The 20682-nt window shown below is 34.9% G+C and overlaps 1 protein-coding gene and 1 long non-coding RNA gene across 9 annotated transcripts in view; one reads left to right on the top strand and one right to left on the bottom strand.

The window, feature by feature from the left end:
* Nucleotides 1-20682, bottom strand: part of ANKS1B (ankyrin repeat and sterile alpha motif domain containing 1B) — a 439567-nt gene that overhangs the window by 281367 nt on the left and 137518 nt on the right. For all 7 annotated transcript variants that reach the window (XM_038180703.2, XM_038180699.2, XM_038180684.2 and 4 more), the window contains one exon: nucleotides 6612-6748. In XM_038180703.2, coding sequence (XP_038036631.1) covers nucleotides 6612-6748 — 137 coding nt within the window. The remainder of the gene's footprint in view (nucleotides 1-6611; nucleotides 6749-20682) is intronic.
* Nucleotides 9128-20337, top strand: LOC106018632 (uncharacterized). 2 transcript variants are annotated; one of them, XR_011808466.1, is made up of 4 exons: nucleotides 9128-9210; nucleotides 14356-14476; nucleotides 15963-16148; nucleotides 16701-20337. It is a non-coding gene; the product is annotated as an uncharacterized lncRNA (long non-coding RNA). The 2 variants fall into 2 exon arrangements; XR_001192848.5 differs by having other exon boundaries at nucleotides 16698-20337.

Here is a 20682-nt window from a genome sequence, read left to right as displayed (position 1 = left end):
GATAATTTTCTGAAAAATCTACATACCTAGAATTAACCTTTTTGACTGCTGTCAACTACCTTTAAGTGCTTGCAGCCTTAATGGAGCTATATAACCTTGAGAACACTATATATTGCAGGAAAAATTTCCAGACCAGACAGAGATATGAAGTATGAATCTGTCCATCTGTGGACAATAGAATACACTCAGATTTTAGTGGGTTATGGGAATGCTCATCACCTTTCAAAGATAGTCCAAACTTCATAATATCATGTACACAGAGGTGGCTTTTAGCTTTGACATATGGGGCTTATCCCCCACAAAATTGTAACTCTCAATAAAATATTTAGTCATCTTTCTCTTTTCTGCTAAGCATGGATAGCGCATATGGGTGCATGAATTCCAGCACCAAACACACAAAAACATGGAGTGTGAACTGAACTGGAAACATACTATGTCACGTGCAGTACTTCTCCAAGGAGATTTTTGTTATTCCCTGGCTGGCTGAGTGCATGGTAGCTTTGGCTGAGCACAGAAAGCAGCTCGTAGGAGAAAAGAAGTTCCCCCATCTGTCCTGTGATCTCATTCAGAAGGTGTGTGGTGAGAACTTACTGTGTAACAGTGTTCCCAACCCTCTTTTTGTGATCAAATTTAACAAAGCAAACTTTTTGTGTTGCAAAACATGTTTAGTAAATGCATAATAGAATTATCATTCATTTGGTACACAGGTGCAATAGCCTTCAGTGGGGATTTCACTGAGATTTTCTAATCTTGCAAGCTAACTGTGACAAGGGTTGCAAAGCAGAAAGTTAAAAGGTTCTACAAGGTAATGAACATTCAAACATTCTTCTTCAAATATAATCATGAAATATTCCCACTTTGTTAATATTATCTTCATAATGAATAACATACTCTGTTCTTGATCTGCCCAATCTTTGGTGTGCACACTTATAAAATTCCACTAAAAAAAATAAATAAATTGTGCCTTGAAATTGCCATCAGCAAAAGCAATTAGAGCTGCCACATGTATGTGCATGTATTCAGAGCAGCTACATGCTCAGATGGTCAAAGAAATGGATAGGTGATATAGGAAGGTGTCAGAAGTACAGGAGAAATGGGATGAAGTAGAACATTGGAAGCAGAACTTGAAACACTACAATAGTGGCCAGTGGTTTGGGAAGAACTGGGGGTACTGCAGTTGGCCAGGGTCATGGGAGAGGAAACAGCGTTATTTCACCATAGGGAAAAGTGATTTTCTGGAACAGTGGTTTTAAAGAGATAGCTGAAATTATATATATGTATAATTTATTATTAGTAGTAGTAGTAGTTCTAAGAACTTCCTCTGCCTAACTGCAAAAAGGATGAGACATAATTTCCTTAAATATAATTGACTGCCAATTTTTAGGTCAACTGGAGAGGCTCTGGAGTACATGTCCTGTGAATCTGTGTATTCATGCCCAGGCCACTGGGGGTGGAATGTCACGGTCCCTATCTTTCCTTATGCCATGTACTACACCTAAATAAGTATACCATGCTTTCTTATACATGCACAAAATAGTTGTACTCTAGACAAGGCACACCTCATAGCCCAAACAGGTAGGATAGGCCTATCAGAGACTGCAGATGTCCTGCAGGTTTCAATTATTGCTTTCAGAAATGAGGCAATTTATTCTCTAACATTTACAGTATTATCTTCTATTATACTCTTAGACATCTTAGCCAGAGAGACAATGAACCATAGATGGAATTGTAACTTTGTTTAAAGAGCTAAATAAGTAAATAAATAAATAAATGAATGAATAAAGGCAGCACATCCAATCCCCTCCCCCCCCCCCCCAAAAAAAAAAAAAGTAAATACATAAATTGTTGCAGATCTTCAAATTAAAAAGGCGAGGATGAGATGAGTAAAATCTCTGTTCCTTTGTCATTCCATCAGAAGCCCTCTTTACATTATTGGAACAACACTTGCAGGAAGTTTGCCTCACATGAAATGGGGACAGCAGTAATTTATGATGGATAAAATACAGGTCACTTCTATGTAATCCACATTTCAACATCAAAAGCTGCACCTATAGTTAGCCATTTGAAGCATACCTTATATTTACAAGAGAATATGCAAATGCTGGATCACATTCAATAAATTTAGGATTTAAAATGTGAGAAGTTAGAATTAAATTTTATGACAACTAGTCAATGACTCCCAAGTGAACAGCTCTGGCAAAAGAAACAGTCTCTTAGGAAAAAAGGTGCTCTATGTATATAGCTTATTTGTTCAAATGGAGCTGACATAAGTAATAGATACAAATAAATAATATATACAAATAAGTAAAAATAAGGACAGTCTTATTCATTTCTATGATTAATACTAAGAATATATGAAGCTTCATATGCAACCCAGCTTTGTTCAGGCTTCATCCAGACAGAAAGCTATAGGAATTATGTTAGAACACTCAGTTTTACTATCACTTTCTAAAATTCCAGTTCTGATAAGATGTTATATTTTACTATACGTGCTAATGTATCTACATTAAAAATAAGGAGAGCCTAAAATTTCAGAGGACTCTATTTAGTGCATTAACCTGCTTGGTCTCCTACCACATCTATTATTTTTTTCTCCCATGTCCTGTTAGCATACCTCACAGAGGCATGAGTCTTTAATTTGCAACTGTATTCCATTCTCTAAGTCTTCATTAAACAGCAATTCATGAGTTAAAACTTACCAAGATTTATCTGGACAATCTGGAAAAAGATATCAAGTAATTCAAAACACTACACTAAATTCTGTTTCTTAGCTGCATATACTTATCTGCATGCATATAAATTTTCAACAAAACCTCTTTGAGTTTTTTTGACCTATGCACTATGTGGCAGAAGTTTACAGACCCTGTGAAAATCTGAAAACAAAAAGCACCTTTGCAAAATGCTAGATCACAGGTAGCGGCCATAGCTGAGGTGCACAGACAACATAGTACACAGATCCCGATTTACTGTTAAATGAGCTAGGTTTAGGAGTGGAGCAGTAGAGGTGGGTGGCACTGTGGCACTGAACTTAATGCTGCTTCTGAGATCTGAGTTAATCTCCCTCCAGGGTGCTGCACTGTGCCAGGGAGAAACACCAGTTCAGTGAAACTGGGCTACAGCTTTAGTAATAGCACACTGAACTGAATAGTTGAGACATACCTAAAGAGAGTTTTAGATAGATTTTAGAGAGCAGTGGGAGGGTCACAAAAAATTGAAGGCTTCTCAGCTCAAATTCCATCATAACTAATTGAAGAAAGGATTAATTGCCAAAAATGTAGTGAAAGATGGGAAGAAAAGAGAAATTTCCAGCCAGGTTTTATGAGGATATGTTTTTAATACAAGGGGTGAATTGGAGGCCAGGTAATGGGAAAACTGGAAGGAAAAATTGAATTTTCTGTGTAGTCTGAGGAATCCCTTAACTTTCCATGATCCAGACCTCTCAGGATTCACTCTTTATGTACAAGATTGTTCCTGTCTCATACTTCCTACATATGGTACTTTCACCCCATGGGCTGGCAGTGCAGCATCACAGCCTCCCTCCTTTCCCAGGGACCCCACATAACAGATGTAGCTATCAGGACCCCCAGCCAGCTGTGTTTGATCTGTGAATTTCTAGAAGAGGAGAGCAGAGAGGCCACTGTGCTGTGCTGAACTTCACATACATAGGAATATATTCAAAATCCCTCATGTGCTGAAGCATGTATATACACTGCCACCATGTGACCTGGCACACAGTCTTAGGTGCCTCCAAGCCCAGCTTGCCAGGTTTCTCTTTTCTACTCTCTGCCACCACCTGTCCTCACCAGCCTGCTGGGAGGCAGGAATCTTTGGTCCCTTCTGCTGCTGCTTATACATATCATAGAGAGTGGTTAACGTGGTGTTCATTGTTACTGGGGGTAATATACACACAACCCTCCAGGAAAATAATGTGATGCTATAAGTGAAAATAACAATATATGTTGAAGCACCAGATTCCACTGGCAATTTCATCGAAGCTACCAAAACCTGCCCAATGCAAAGCTAGTTGCTGCTAGTTCCCAATTCTGCCTTTCATTGGACAACTCACTGGCACTTTCCTGTGCTGGATGCACAAGATGTATGAGAAGGGGAAAAGAGTGAAAGCTGTTTTGGAAATGTATGTGATCCTTGTTATGCAACTATTTAAAGTCTGCTTATTTTGTTAATGTGCACAGAAGCCCTGGCAGACAAAAGAAAATTATTTTGTATGCATTGTGTATCACTGTTCATTAATTTCACATGAGTGATGAGAGGTCAGTCAAGAATAGAAACCCATTGTATTAACCTTCAAAGAGCTTGCAATGTAAATTAATGCAAAAGGCATGGAATAAAGGAATGAAATACTCTGGCAGAATTAACACTAATGGTTTACAAACATCACATTGCAAATCTACAACTTCTTTGTCTAAATTCTTGGGTTGATATTTTGGGGGAGGAGATTAATAAATAGGTTTAAAAAAAAAAAAAAAAAAAAAGTAAAGGAGTACTGAAAGCATGTCCATAAAACACACAGAGAAATGAGAAACATAATGGGATATGAATGCTGTAGTGCATTCAGCTTCTCTGTATATTAGTGTATAGATTTACAATGTACATTAAGTACCTGCCTACATGTGCCTTTCTACTGTTGTCAGCACAGGTAGTAGGCCCACAAAAGACAGAGATTATCGAATGTGAAGTTCTGATCATATACACTGCACAGCTAGCTTTTGTTCTGCAGAATGATGAGAATACCGGGAGTCAGTAAATGGTATGATTTAAATTTGAAAATAGCTCCCCAGAATCTGCTGAATCCATTCAGAGTTAACTAGCAGCCGAACATCACCATTCAGTGTTCTGGGTCCATCTGTTGGCAATATCATGATGAAAACAGCTTTTTAAATGCTATTTTCAATAAGCTATCACACAACAGCTTGTTCCAACAATATTCCAATACCTTTCTGTTTGCTCGCCGCCTACTATAAAAAAACAGTTTAGAGGAAAGGAGGCATTTTAGTACTATACTGATGTATGGTGGGAGGTACAGACAGACTACAGGAACAAGCAAAACTAGAAAGAACTATAAACAGACAAAAGAAGAAGCCGTTATTTTAGACCCCCTGCAGTCTAGATTTAAACAAGGAGGGGGAACCCAAACTACTGCAGTGTCACAGAGGGATGCTCTGCACCAGTCAGTGGCTAGACTTATTGTGCATTGACAGTTTCAGCCATAGGATGTTAATAGCTCCTCAGAGAGGAATGGTAGGTGCACCTAGCAATTAACTTTAATTTTCTAAGACCTTCTGAATTGTGTGCTGCAATGAATAGTGAAAGGAAGGCCCACTTCCATCACAGTAATGTGTTCACTTATGTAGCACCCAAACAATCTGCCTTATATAATTCTTATCAAAATACCATATATCCATCATCTTACTTCTCAGATTAGCTCACACAAGTGCCAGCAATGTGCCACACTAATGTACCGTACTAACGATGCAAAGCCTGGATCCACTAGCATCAGAGGGGCCCAGTGGCAGAGATCAGATCAGCAGTGAAGAACAGATGGTTGCATTTGAACCCAGTAATGGGTAGGAGAGGAATAGAAGTTATTCTGGTTAAAGATTCATGCCAGTGAAGTTTCACAATTCGCCAATTCAGTGTCTAGTTGTGACAGCTTACTTTGTCAGACCTATTTAATTAGGGTGCTAGGTAACCCCAAGATCTTTTCTGACCTATATTATTATACAATCTTGTGATTCTAAAATAGACTCTTCTAGCCTGGTTACTGTTACACTGCTGAATCAAGTTCTAAGTTTTATCCATTTTAAAAACATCTCAGAGATGAGGCCAAGGATATCAAGAAATATGTTAAAACTTCCAAAATAAGACAAATAGACAGCTTCTCTTTTTTCCTTTAGCATGAAAGAAATTGCTATCATAGTGCACAAGGAAGATTTTTTTTTTTTTACAGCATGATCTCACTAGGGACCAAGAGCTATAAGAAATTTTTCTACCCTTCTGCTTCAAATTCAAGTGTGTACTACTGACCTGTTCATAAACTGTTGTAATCCATGAAGAACTACAAGAGGGCACATAGATTTTAATGTGCTAATGCATGTCCTTTACCAATACATGAATATGTATATAGTTAATATTGTTTCTCAACTTTCATGCTTCCTATAAAAGAATGTATGTAACCTCATGAAGGTATAAAATATTAAGGGACTATGCAAATAGACGTACAGAAAAAGGGAAGAAAACCTGTAAAGGTAATGCACCACTAATGCTGAATAAATAAATAAATAAATAAACTTGGAGGAAAACCAATAGTATATAAAAATACAAAAAGTTGCATAAGGATTTCATTCATTATTAATGCTGTAATAAAAATGTACTGATTTCTCTGTGCCTTTTTATACTCATTCATAAAATATTCTGTGTTCTCCTGTCATCAAGACTGCTTCCTAAGCACAGAAAATATTTTAGATTCTGTTTATCTATCTTTGATCCATAAATGTGTTTAGCAACAACATCCTCCTAGAATACATGCATCAGATCCTGCTTTTAACATGAAAAGTACAACTAAGAAGAGGATGCTTTTGGTGATCACCTACCTGAGGACGTATAACTTTTACTATGTTCTTAAGTGCAGTGTCTGGTGACGGAGGAGAGCAGTCAGGTGTTGGACCTGTAGAGCTGTTTCTATGGTTACCAGATCCTGGTGCGGTAATTGCTACCTGAGGTGCATTATCTGTGAATAAAAATAGCATTCATGTGAACTTACAAATACTTTATACATTTTAATATCAAAAATTATTTTGAAAACAAAGCGTTACTTGGAACACAATTTCAACTTCAAAAAAAAACTATTGAATTTTAAATGTATTTGGTAAGGAATGGATTGTATATCTATGCTTTTTTTTTTTTTTTTTTTTTTTTTAATCATAGAATCATTAAGGTTGGAAAAGAACCCCAAGACCATCTGGTCCAAGCATCCCCCTATCATCAACATCACCCATTAACCCATGTTCCTAAGCACCACATCCAACCTTTCCTTAAACACCCTCAGGGATGGTGATGCCACCACCTCCCTCAGCAACCTGTTCCAATTGCTCTTTCTGAGAAGAAATACATTTGGGAGGATACATACATTTAATGGGTACGTTTAGGAGGATACATACATTTATAGCGTACATTTTGGAGAAAATTTTTCACTCAGAGGATGGGGAGGCACTGGAACAGGTTGCCCAGAGAGGTTGTGGATGCCCCATTTCTGCAGATGTAGATGCAGAAGGTCAGGCTGAATGGGGCTTTGGGCAACCTGATCTAGTAAGTGGCATGCCTGTCCTTGGCAGGGGGGTGGAACTACATGGGCTTTAAGGTCCCTTCCAACCCAAGCCATTCTATGATTCTATGATTCATTCTATGTTAAGTCAGGATATAGCACTCTTTTTAATGCTTAAGTAAAATGAAGCACCAAAAACAAAACAAAACAAAACAAAACAAAAAAACACAAATATTTTACATTTGTTGCATTGAATTAGTAATTGTGAATCCAACTGTTATCACTATAACAGCAGTGACTTAAAAGGGGGCTTTTTAATATAACTCATCTGTCATCCTGGTAAATCCTAAAACATAAGACCCAAATCAACAAGTTAAAACACATACTTGACTTAGAGCGTGCTAGTAGCTGTCATTCACAATTTTCCTGAACACCATAAGCAACATAACTGATCATTGATGATTAGTTACACAGAAACATATTCAGCTTCTCATATGAAATCTTCATCCTTCATAGAGCTTTGCACTACAGTAGCCGTCTTTCTAGCAGTATTGTATCTAGATAACCTACAGCTGGCATAGAAATGTCCACATATGTCCAGGTACTTGGGAAACAGCTGTTCAGAAATGTTTTGTGATACTGTTATCACTTTATAGCACAGTAAAGAGCCATTAAAGGGACTTAGAATATCATTTTTAACTTTCAACGTTCTTAATGCAGTTGGAACAATGTAAAGTAAAATTGGTGAAAATCAGGTCAGATGATAGAGAGGACTGAGAATTAAGGCACAACTTCCCAGCTGTAATGGTAACCAAGCACCAGAAGAACTCAGCAGGAGGCCAAAAGCTCCACATTACTTCACACCGTTAGAACTGTAATATTAAAGAAATAGTTTAGTTCAGTTTCTGGAAAAATCCATTGCCTGGGCACGGTCATGGTGGTCGTTATGAGTCTGTAAATTTATAGAGTACCTTTCTTTCTGGGTCACAAAGACATGTGGGCCATGTTCCTCAATGTGCTGTATTGCCTACAGCTCTGCAGTAAGATGATGATTACATTCAAACCTCATGTCTGACAGCCTGCAGGGTTCACAGATGAAAGCCTATTTATTTGTAATTGAGGTGGTTTACCAGTCTATCCTTTCATTTTGTGGGCAAATCCACTCCAAAGAAAAAATTCAAATTCCAAATAGACAAATAAACAAAGCCAACTCCAGCACCATGTACTAAATAATTTTTGGTGAGGACTTGACAGGAAAACACCCCACCAATGCCTTTCCATACTGTTTGGAAATCCTATAGTGAGGATGAAAGTTAAATAGGAATGTTAGGAGCATTTAAATTGAGCTGAAAGTCTCATCCTTTTGTGCTCCAGAATATGAAATATTATCCTGTTTCACTCTATGGAAAAAAACAAACAAACAAACAAAAAAAAACCTCATAAAATATAACAATAAATTAACCTCCCCAACTGGGGAATCAGAAACTTACTTTGAGAAAACCCTGTACTGTGTATGGAGATCCCAAACAGATTATACTGCTGCCAAAACACACAGTAATACAAGAGCCACATAGGAAGCTAAGAAACAACTTCTGGAGGGATAAATGTTCCATGTGAGTCTATCGAAGTGTACTTAGTGTAGTTACTTATTTACTTACTTGTGTGAAAAATAAACAGAAGGTTTGTCTTGATCAAATATCTAAACGTATAAGGAACAAAACCTCCCTGGTACTTTAGAAGTCCATGGGTTTCAGTTACTGTTCTTCCACTGTAAAGCCTGTGTGGCTGTGCTTAAGCACAGCTGCCCTTTAGCTATTTAGCACATGAAAGCCTTTAAAGTGAAATCAGGAAGTCTTGCAGATGGGGAAGTATCTTGAGGATGCCTCTCTCAAAGGCCAGACAGTTAGAATGACAGATTGATGCTGGTGGTAAGGAACACAGTTTTCTGCCTGCTTCTTCATTCTGTTTTAAGCTCTTGACTACAGTCACCTCAGCTATGTTTACTCACGTTTTAAATATGCTGCAGAGGTAACAGAGGTCAAGTTGTATAAATAAGATTTTAATTTTTTATTTATTATTTTTTTTCCACAGGGATCTAGAGCTTTTTGTTGACCCTATTCATTGACAGGTCACTACTAGGTTTTGCCCCTAAATACAGTCCTAACAGAGAAGCTTGTAACTAGCTGGAAGTGATATTCTTGGAATGAAGATTTATTAGAAGATATTCATGCAGGGAGGCAGAGCTATTATATGCCCCCTAGACATAGAAGAGAAAAAACTTTTTGAGCTACAGTGTATACATAAACTGTAACCAATTCAGGAACATACACAATATGCAGAAATCTCAAAAAATAGTAGTGACAGTCTTTCCTTCCAAGGAAAATGAAGTGGTAATACAACAAAGCATCTGGCTTTTAGAATCTAAAAATAAAGCTTTACAAAAATAAAAATAAATAAAATAAAAACAATATTTCTATTTGAAATAAACATCCCAGAAAAAAAAAAAATAAATCCAACTGCTCAATATTTCATGCCTTTAGTCCTTTCTCAAGGGAATAAAGCATCTGACATGTAATGGTTTCTTGTAAACAATTTCTTTATTGTGGACAGCTGTTTATTTTCACAGTAGGATCTTCCCATTAGGCAACCAATAATGATTTACTACCTGGGTCTGCTCCATCAGAGAATATCACCATCAAATTAGCTACTGCAACCAATTTGGAGGACTTCTCTGGTTATATATACAGAACTTGCTGTTTCATTAAGAATAAATTGAAATATATTCTCTTCTGTAATTACATGCTATAATAATCGTGTTTTCATTTTCCTTTATCTTCTGCTGGTAACAAAACTATTTTTTTTTTCTTCCTTCAGGTAACTGTAATAATATCACTGGAAGTTTTATTGCATTCTATTATCTCAAAAAGATCTTACCTACTGAATTTTCCTATGAAAGATTAGCTAGAGTACCGAGTTTCTGACAGGTGCTATGTACAGGGCCAAAAAGGAAGTATTTATGGCTGTCATTCTCTTCTAGTTTCAGGCTCAAGTTACAATAAGCTAAGAGATGTTTCTGTACAAGTCAGATAACAACAGGCTCCAGGGATCATCTGGCAGTTAAAATTACTGAAGTGCAGTATGCTCTAGCAATATTCCTTCCTGCCTCCATCATACACGACAGACTGTCACAGAGATTATGTTACTGGAGTCATTCTGATGTTGAAAAATGGTTACTGAAGGCAAAGAAAAAAAAGTAGAGTAACGAAATAACAAAATTTTACATATATATATATATATATATTTCAGAATAACCAAAATAATTTCTAAAGAGGTTAGATAAACTCAGGTTTTGGATTAACTGGACTCATATAATGTGGACTACAAAAATAGCTATACTGTTTTACATTCTGGCAAATTTTACTAATTTGGTTGGTTGGTTTGTATATTGATTGGTTCAGCTTACAAGGTTTTAAAGGACAGGAAGCATTACCATACTGTCATGATCACATTTACCATTAAACATCTGATGGATGTACCAAAAAGGTGGTTATTCTTAAATTTCTCACAGGATTAGACAAGATTACATATCTCAAATCTTAATACATCTCAAAATTCTGTTTGCTATTTCTCCCAATTTTTCAAGTATTTACAGAAGAAGTAAACAGTACTCACAGCAATGGTCACAATAATGTAGTCCTTCATACAAAAGAGGAACAATTTGACTATACTCACTAGCCTTTTCCTTACACATCAAAAGACCGTAGAAAAAAAAATCACAACATTGCTTGGAAGTTAAAGGTCATATTGTTCTTACTGTTATTTAAAAATCTTATACTCAAGCTACACTAGCATTATTTCAATTATAGATATTTTTTTCTTTGATTAACAGTTGGATTGATTTTAGTTATACTAAAACATGAATATGGAATCAATTCCACTAAATCCAGATCAGCTTTTTATTGGTCTATTCCTGTTATTCTGTTGAACAAGAACAAATTTACATAACTGGTTCTTTGAAATTTAACAAATTAAAAGTTTGTAAGCCATTTAGTATGGCATATGTTTATTTTTTACAGCACCTTTTTATCAGGAAGCAAAGGGAGGAAGGAAGTAGCAAGACAAAAACACTTCACAAAATCTATTTTCCACTACACTGTCATATACTATACAATTGTGAACAAAGATTTTTTTTGTTCTTTTTTTGTGTGTCCAGTTTTATCTATTATCCAGTTCAACCTTGTTCATAAAAATATTTTTAACTATGAATATACTCTAACATGGTGTCTAACACAACAGGTATTATGTAAGAATCAGTCAGTTCTTTTACAGAAAGGAACATTGGTCTACTATAGCTGACATTACAACTACTCAGTGATTCATTTGTGATGCAGCCTTTCAGTACAAAAAGTATTTCTGAATGAAATGAAAACTACATTATGTAGTGATGTAATGTGTTATATATGTCTATCTAATAAGACTAATTTTTGGAACAGAAATTTAGGGCCTAAAGTTAAATTTCTGTGTTTATATGCTGGTAACTAAATTGCTTTCCAAAGAAATAACATTTATTTTTTCTCAAAATTTTGAGCAAATCAGAAACTGAACATGCTGTCCTGGTTTCAGCTAGGATAGAGTTAATTTTCCTTCTCGGAGCAGGTATGGTGCTGTGTTTTGGATTAAAATAAGAATAATGTTGATGACATGGTGGTGTTTTAATTGTTGCAGAGCAGTGCTTACACTAAGCCAAGACTTTTCAGCTTCTTGCTCTGTCCTGCCAGTGAGCAGGCCGGGGGTGCAGCAGTGCAGATGACTTCATGCAATATTCTATATGTGAAAGTGGGCCAAAACCCCACATCTATTTTGGATCCAAGCACCGTGATAATGCAAAAATGTGAATAAAGATCCAAATGGCTTGATGCTGTATGGGATCAAAATGCTTTTTATTGTGGTGTCAGGACAGATCTAAGCTTGATCAGTTCTAGCAGATGTAATTTTCTGGCCTATTAGAAAACTGTTAGAAAAGCACTCATCTAATCCAGTAATATCTATGATTTTGAATCTATCTTTAAAAAAAATACAGTAGAAAACTGTTGGAATGCCTTTGTCTCTATATGTTATATGTCCTCTTAACATCAAATGTGTTATAAAGAGGCATAAGGCTCTGGAAGGAACATTAAGTCATCAGACAAATCATCTGTCTCAGACAGAAATCAGTCATAGCCTCAACAGAAATCTTGGAAGATTATAAAAGGAGATATCAGGAAATGGTACTATTTGTGGAGGATCAGTCACCAGTAGGTGAGTTTACATAAGTCTCCTCGCAGAGGTAATGGCCACTGGAAAGGCTAATTTCATTGTCTGGCTGAGAAATGAACCAGTTGACATAGGTCTCATCATGGATGTAAGAACTAATTTTTTTTAACTTCAGTAATGGGAATCTCACCTAAATGGCAGTTATCCTTTAAATCCTTATCACCCTTTAAATCCTCATAAACTGGAATGAAAGAACACTTGTCAGTTATAAACATGCTGGAGTGACAGATACACCAGTAGTTTCTCCTTCCAGAGATGATCAAAAATATGGAAGCTGTAGCAGGAATATTGGATCATGCTGAGGATAAGACTAAGAAACTTTTCTAAATTGTGCCTCAAGGAATCTTTCCTACCATTGCTAAGCTTTCTCTAACTGGGTAAGAGCGTGCCAGGCCCATGTGAAGAATCATATGAATCTGATTCTGTGGGATTAAAGAGAGTTTGGGCATGGTGAGCTCACTGAGGCTTACAGAGGGTTCACTAAAAATTAATTCATTCTAAAAGACAGCAAGAAGAATCACCCCATTACCTTAGAACATACCCATAGACAGATTTCAATGTAAGTCCTAAAACAATATATCTGAAAATTTTCTAAGGAGCAAGTGCTACTTAGGCTCAGCTTATTCATTTTGGATTTAAATTTACAAGGCAGGAGCATACACCAATAAGGCCAATAAGTAGGTAGAAGATAACAGTGAAAGACCCAAAACTGAGCAGAGTAGATCACAAAACAGTAGGAATTCCCCTGATTTGATACAGGGCTACCACGTATAAGATTTCTTGGACAGCATGTGAGATAAAAATGTTATGTCTCCTGAAACTTCTGGATCTATTGCAAAGATTCACAGCAATTGCATAAATAAAATTAAGTGCTGCAGTTCAAGGAGAAAATCTGGAAAAAAAATAGAAAATCTCCTATTTTGTCAGATGGAGAACAAAGACATGCACATTCTAAAGTAGCCCCAATTGAGGTACTAGGCAATTTTCCATAGTATAGGATTCAACTTTAAAATTACTCTAACTTGATTAAATCCCCAAAGTAAATCTCGCCTAGATAACTATTCAACATGGCACAAAACTAGGAACTACGGATAAAGACAACCATGTATTTCAGGATTTCAAGGAATGAACATTACAGGAGAATTTTCAAAAGAGCAGATGGAATACTGAATAATGGAGTCAGTAGGTAGCTAAACTGGATGCATACAGAGAACAGCTGGACTAAGCTGTTTGAATTTGCTCTTTTGAATTTGTTTTGTTTCCTGAACACTTAAACCTGAATAACCATTGTTCTGAGTAGGATTGTAAATATATATCTGCAACTGTCTTGCTGAAAGCACTTGAAGCTATAACTGGCCCATTCTTGGTTGTGGCAGCTATTTCAGGATAGTGTTTGGAATTAATTACCAGTGAAGTGCATTCCAGTGACAACAGGGGGTCTGTTTAGTTGTTTCTGCATCATCCACAAGAGTTCGGTATGACTGTTATCAACTTTTCATTTCCCCTAATCACCCACCTGCACAAATAGACTTTGGAGCTGCTTCAAGCTTGCATAACCCTTGTAATACCAGGCAACTGTCTGGAATAACATCTCTCATTAAATACTAATGAGAGATGATGGGTGATTTCCACCATTTCCTGTGTAACCTTTTGAGACTGCCTCTGTTTTTGAATGCTCAGTTAGACACCAGCAGCTTACTATACTACAGAGTTGCCATATACTTATTTTCTGTTATATTTTTTGTTGTTGGGTTTCACAGGTTTAAGTTTCATAGTGAAATGACTGTATGGTCTACAGCTGATATTTCACAGATGGCTACATTTGTGTTGTCTCAGCATGTAGTCTTCATGTTTGTGGAAGTTCAGTGAAATGCCCAAAGTGTAAGTATGGGCGAAAAAATTATTTTTGTTCATTTCAGTCATTCACTAAAAACTAGAAAGCTTAGTAGTCTTGTAAAACAATTCCCCTGCCCTCAAGTAATGATCTATATTGGGGATCTTCATGCTTATTAAGTTTATCTCACCAGTGAGATGACCCTGAATGCTATCATTTACATGACTTCGTATTTCACAAGGTTTCTTCTATAATCCAAAGAGAATGTCCAAACTGTGCTGGGCAGAGAAAGTACTCTATGCTTGCAAATATTGTAGTCAACAGGTGAATTAAGCTATGTTTTCAAATTGGCTCATAATATAAACTGCATGTGTGATCAGAGTAAGTACTTTCAAATCATTTAAATAATACTAATGATAGCTACAAGTTCCGTTAATAAATAATTTAAGTAGTCCTGAAGATAAACCTCCCAATATGCATCTATCTTTAATTACAAGGAAATGCAATGTATGGACAAAACTGCATTTTCATAAGCTTCATTTCTTCTGAAGTATCAATTAGTTAGTAAAGCTCTCTAATAAAACACTGAAGTCATAAAACCAACTATTTAAAAGCCAAAGAGCTAGAAATTTTATTTATAAATATTTAAATATCCAGATGTTCTTATCTAAGGTTTATAAATTTTCAAGCAACTCACTCACTCTCACTTTGGCTCAACTCTAACTCTGGAAATCTTACATTTTTGCATGTAATATATATTTAAAATATTTAGATTCAAACCAGAAATACTGATATACTGATATCCTGATTAACCATAAAGAGGTTGTCTAGCAGGTAGCGTGCACACCTGATACACAGTCAGAATTCAGGGAATCTTAAAAATCTCTGCTATTAATTTTGAAAGCAGTATGGAAACATCTGTAACAAAGCAAATCAGCTATCTAGTCCATATTGGGGCTATGTTGCCCCAATAACATCCATGTGATTTGAGAAAGAAAAAAGACATACAATGGATAATTTTGGATTGATACAACCCAACAGCTGATTTGTGACACTAAAGCACTACAGAGTTCAAGTTTTCAGTAACCAAAAAACAAACAAACAACAACAACAACAAAAAAACCTTGATCCTATTTTTGAATTTCCAAATCAGATCTTTTTTATAATGGAACCTCAAAATAATTTTGTAATTTTACTTATTTTCATTTACACTTAGCATTTTCTTCTGAAAAATACTAAGTTTCTTCCCCTTTTATTAATATTCACATAATATTTTACTTTCTATCGGAGGAAATTCAGGTGAAATGTTATAATGAACTTATATATTGCGTAGCATTATTAAGCCTACCTTTCAACTGAAAAAGCAATATTTACATTTAATTTAGTTGGTCTTAGAATTTGCAATTATTTTCTTCACTGTTTTTATCTTCTTAGTTTCGTTTTATATTATTCATGTACCTTCTAGCTTTGCAGAGTTCTTAAAATTCTTCCTATTTAATGTTCTCATACTGCAACCTGCTACATTTCTTATAGAAACCACACGTTATGGAGTTTGCATAGATCCTTGGATCTTGGATAGCTGCATTTAACTATATAAAAGAATGATGAAGATCACACAAAACTTTCAGTAGCAGTAAAACTGGGGTTACCTGCTCCTCCTGGCTGAAACATGCTCACTCTGATTTTCCTCATATACAGTTCTTACAGGACAATGAATGGGTAAGCAACAAAAGGCAGAATTCACAGAGTTCCTGTCAATATTACTGACAGAACTCATAACCACCACAAACTTTGTATTTCAAATGTTATTATTCCATGTGAATATGAGTCACAAATTCATTGCACACTGTGTTTCTAAGGCTGATATCTAGGAGTTGGACAAGCAATTAAAAAAACATTGCTTTGTGTTTGCAAGGGCTTCACAAGGCCTTTAATACTTTTAAGAAATCCATTCACAGCAAATCCTTGTTAAAGTTGTAATAGTTTGGATGACACAAAGTCTGAAAGACAACCTATAGAATTTAACAGAAAAAAATATTTCTTGCTTAACTTTACTTACCAAATAGTCACAGAAAGTTTTGATGTTTTTTCTTCACAACATAGGACAGAAAGAGATGTTGAAATAATAGAATTGCTCTTGAAAATAAATTTAACTTCAATTATTACTTTATTATTAACTTAATAATTAACTTCAATTATTACTAATATTCAAGTATTACTGGTAAGAAAGTGATTTTAATTGTACTAAATTATTTAAATATCTTCTAGCAGGGAGAGAATCATTATCTGAAAGTAAATGGAATGGATTGAACAGCTGGAGCTACAGTGGAAAGAACAGAAACTAACAGCTGGTTTTACCATCCTCATCCAGAACAGATAATATTGCTTACAGTAATAGAAAATATTATAGAAAAAGTAATGCACTTTGCTCTGGAGTAAAACTATATGAAGTGATCCTTCTAAAGTTTTTTTTCTGCTTTTTGAGAACAATAAGCAACCAAGGATGAAAACATGCTTTCCTATGGATTCTTCCAAATCTGCAGTGTTTGAAGTTATACTGGGAAAAAAGGAAAAAGGTGGTTTCCTGTCTGAAGTAGAAAATGATTCTGTTACTGGCTGTTAGTAAAAATATGCTGTATCTATACATATGGGGATTGGCAATGCAAACTCTTTCCCATCGTATTTTGATATTTAGCAAAATCGTACATTTCTTGCACACTGAAAATTTGCTTTTGAGATGGCCTGTACAAAAATGAAAATGATATAAATGAGTAAAAATGAAATCTCTGCAAAGCAGTAGAGGGAAACTTTTTGGCAGCAAGCTACATACTGCCATCAGGACTAGCAGATGCAGAAAGAGAGACTGAAGCAGAGAAAATGGAAGTTAATGAGTTTTTTATTTAACTTAAAATAAAACAGGAGGGAAAATCTTTTATTTTTTTACAGAATCTAACACTTTACCTTCACTAGGAATCAATGTTTTTCTATTTTTTAATCATCTCTGACACTGAACAAAACAAATAAATCTGTTCATTATGTACAAAAATGGTTTATTTTAGTAATTGCTTAATATTTCTGCAAATATTTTGATTTTAACAACATTTAGCAAGCTATGCCAAGATTTCTGCTTTCAAAGTGTACTAAAGTTAGTTTACTTTAAAAATTCAAAACACATACCAGAGACTTCAACATCTGTTAGCAGAGCCACCAAACTGACATATGAATGCTGTGTAGAGGTAGTTGGGAATTTTTTGACAAATTATTTTCACCATATAAAAACTTATTAATCAACATTGATTAATCAAAACTTTAGAGAAATTCATCTATAACAAAAAACAGCAGAGTTCTTTGTGTAGTTCAAGGCATATCTATACTGAATTCCCCATTACAGCTTCTCAGCTTCTGAAAAAAGTTAAGCTCTTTTTATAATACCTGAACTTTACAGCATTATGGACACAAGCCCAGTGAAGCATGGACTCTCAAGGACTGAATCTCTCAGATTTTAGGACTCAGTTTCATCCTAATGCAAAACAGAATACGCAAACTCTTGAGTACAACTTAATAAACAGTATGGAGTACAAGATAACTGCTTCCCTTCAGGTTCTAAACTAAGCAAAATTCAATCTGAAAAGGTTTATAGAAAATTAAATTAAAGGTTTGTAGAAAATCTACAAGGGCACTAGGAGGCATATAATATGAGCTAAATGCCTACTGAAGATCGTTCTAAACCCATTACAAAAGATGATATTTTTCTAGAACATGCCAGATGCACATAAAATGTAAACAAATTAAACCACTAATATAGTTGTACTATTACTGCTAATGTTAGCAATTTAATGGAGTTTACAGCAATGTTGTTCTGTTAAATCAATGTCACTTATAAGAGGGACAGTTACTTATATCTGCTAAATTATAAAACAATCCAAGGAGCAGTTTGAAGTGTAAAATATGTTTTATATAGTCTATGTATATTTCATTCCTTACTCAAAACTACTTACAAAGGATGCTGGAACCAATAGCCATTTAACAAATAAAACATTCAAATACTGATAAATAGGGGTTTTATATATGGGCTTTAAAATGTAGAGTACCTCAAAATAATTATGTTCCTTTGAATTATTGTCTAGATTTGAAATAAAGGTTCTTGTTTGATAGCAAGCAGTCCAGTGTATAATGACACCATTCTAAATGATAATCACACTGGGATGGATGAAGCTCTGTGTTGGTCAGTACATATACATTTTGATGATAAATACTTTCATCACTCATTTGCAAAAATTGTCCAAAGCTTGTATGAAAGCTAACTTCTCTTTCAACAGTATTTCAATGAATAATAAGTAATGAATCATGAGAAAATGCTTAGCATATGTCAAGCAGCATCTTTTTTCTTTCTATGTGTAGAGAAAATGAATGCTAGTCCTCTGGAAAATGGAATTATTTTAACAATATAAATATGTTTACTGGAAAATACTGGATAGGTGGAGACAGGCATGCAATTTGACAATGAACTGGTCACATGGTATCAGTCATTCCCACGTGCTTTAATTTCAGAAATGACATGGTATTTTTAATAACATTTTATTGTTAAGGATGTTATCAAAGACGTTATCTAGAGGAGAATATGATAGGGAGCAATTATCTTAATTATATACTAACAACCTCTTAGAAGTATGATAATGTTGTAAGGGAAAGTACATTAAAGCTGAAATATGTAAGAACTGAAGTGGCTTATGTCAGCCCCCTGTGCATATGCATTCTGAAGTCTTAAATTATGATTGTAAAGCTATTTTTCCACGAAAATAAATAAATAAATAAAAATCTGCTGCAGTGAGGACATAAAGGAGTGGGGAAAATGGTCAATAGAACAAACCAACTTGCTGCACATTACTCTATGGATGAGGCAGGAGAATAAGTATTGTAAAAACAGTAGAAATGTGGAATATCTTTGCTAAATATCAAACAGGAATTCACATGAAAATATGTTTTCATCCAAAGGGAATGATAAATGAGAGATACTAATGCTAAAAAATTTTAATCAATAGATCTATCTAATTTATATACAAGAATTCATAATGATCTGGAAGGAAGTTATCTCAACAAATGGTGCTGGACTTAGTTCTTAATAGGACTTAGAATAGTAATAATATTTGAGAAGACTAGAAGAAAGCTAATGAAATACACTTAGTAGTTATAGGCTTTCAGTCCAACATAAGGAAAATAGAATAGCTGATATGGATCACCATTAATAATAAATGAAAGTGGTATAGGCAACGCAAATTAGCACAGCTTCAGCAAAAACAGTTATTAATTAATCTGTTTTTTGAATGTAAATATAAGTTTGTTTAATACAAGTAAATAGAGTTTATCTGACATTCCCTTTATAATAAATTGGGTTAATATTACATTTGGGTTATTAAAATTTAGTAATGTGGTCTATGTTTGCAACGGAGATAATTTGAAAAAATTAACAATGGTTCCAGATTTATGTGCATGAAAGCATCCACTGTATATCACACTCAGTCTTATTTTTCAAACTACCCATGTGGAAAAAAAAAAAAGATATATACATTATATATATAATTTCTACACATCTTTAACGTATAAATACTATTTGGTGTGGAAGGGTCAAGAAGCCCATGTAAACTTCATTTCTTTTCATGCTGTCTGTTGGGATTCTTAAAGCTGCTGGTTAAATGCACAAGAATCAGTCAAGAAAGTATGAAAAAACAGAGAGTACTGAATACTTCTACTTCCTGCTTTCTCAGTTCTCTCATCTCTTTTGAGATGCTGATGCTTGATTTTTGCTTTCCTGCATAAATTCTGGTTTTGTCAAATAATACCTGTTAACAAAATATAAATTGACATAGAATCAGAAATGCAGATGAACTGTGCTTATTTAAGAAAGAGAATACTAAAAAAGCTAATATAAAGCATCCTGTTGGTACTCCAAGAATTGATAGTGCCATTAGAAAAAAAAAAAAAAAAACACAAAAAAGGAAATTAGTATTAAAATTTTAGTATGATAAAACAGAACTCCTGAGCTGTCCACATTTTGGGGATTTTTACTTGGAGAAAATGAACTACAAATTATTGTTTCAGTTTTATTTTGTTTTTTTACATGAATAGAAAAATCTTGAAAGATAGAACCAAATTAGTGCTTGCCAGAAAGTACTCTAAGAAAAGATGCTTGTGAGGCTGTGAAAGTCACAGGAAGAGTCTACATTAATGGAACATTATTCAGGTGTACACCTGC

Source organism: Anas platyrhynchos, chromosome 1 (assembly GCF_047663525.1).
Source record: "Anas platyrhynchos isolate ZD024472 breed Pekin duck chromosome 1, IASCAAS_PekinDuck_T2T, whole genome shotgun sequence".
Taxonomy (NCBI): domain Eukaryota; kingdom Metazoa; phylum Chordata; class Aves; order Anseriformes; family Anatidae; genus Anas; species Anas platyrhynchos.
The sequence above is the reverse complement of the archived record's forward strand: the minus strand, read 5'-3'. Positions and strand labels throughout refer to the sequence as shown.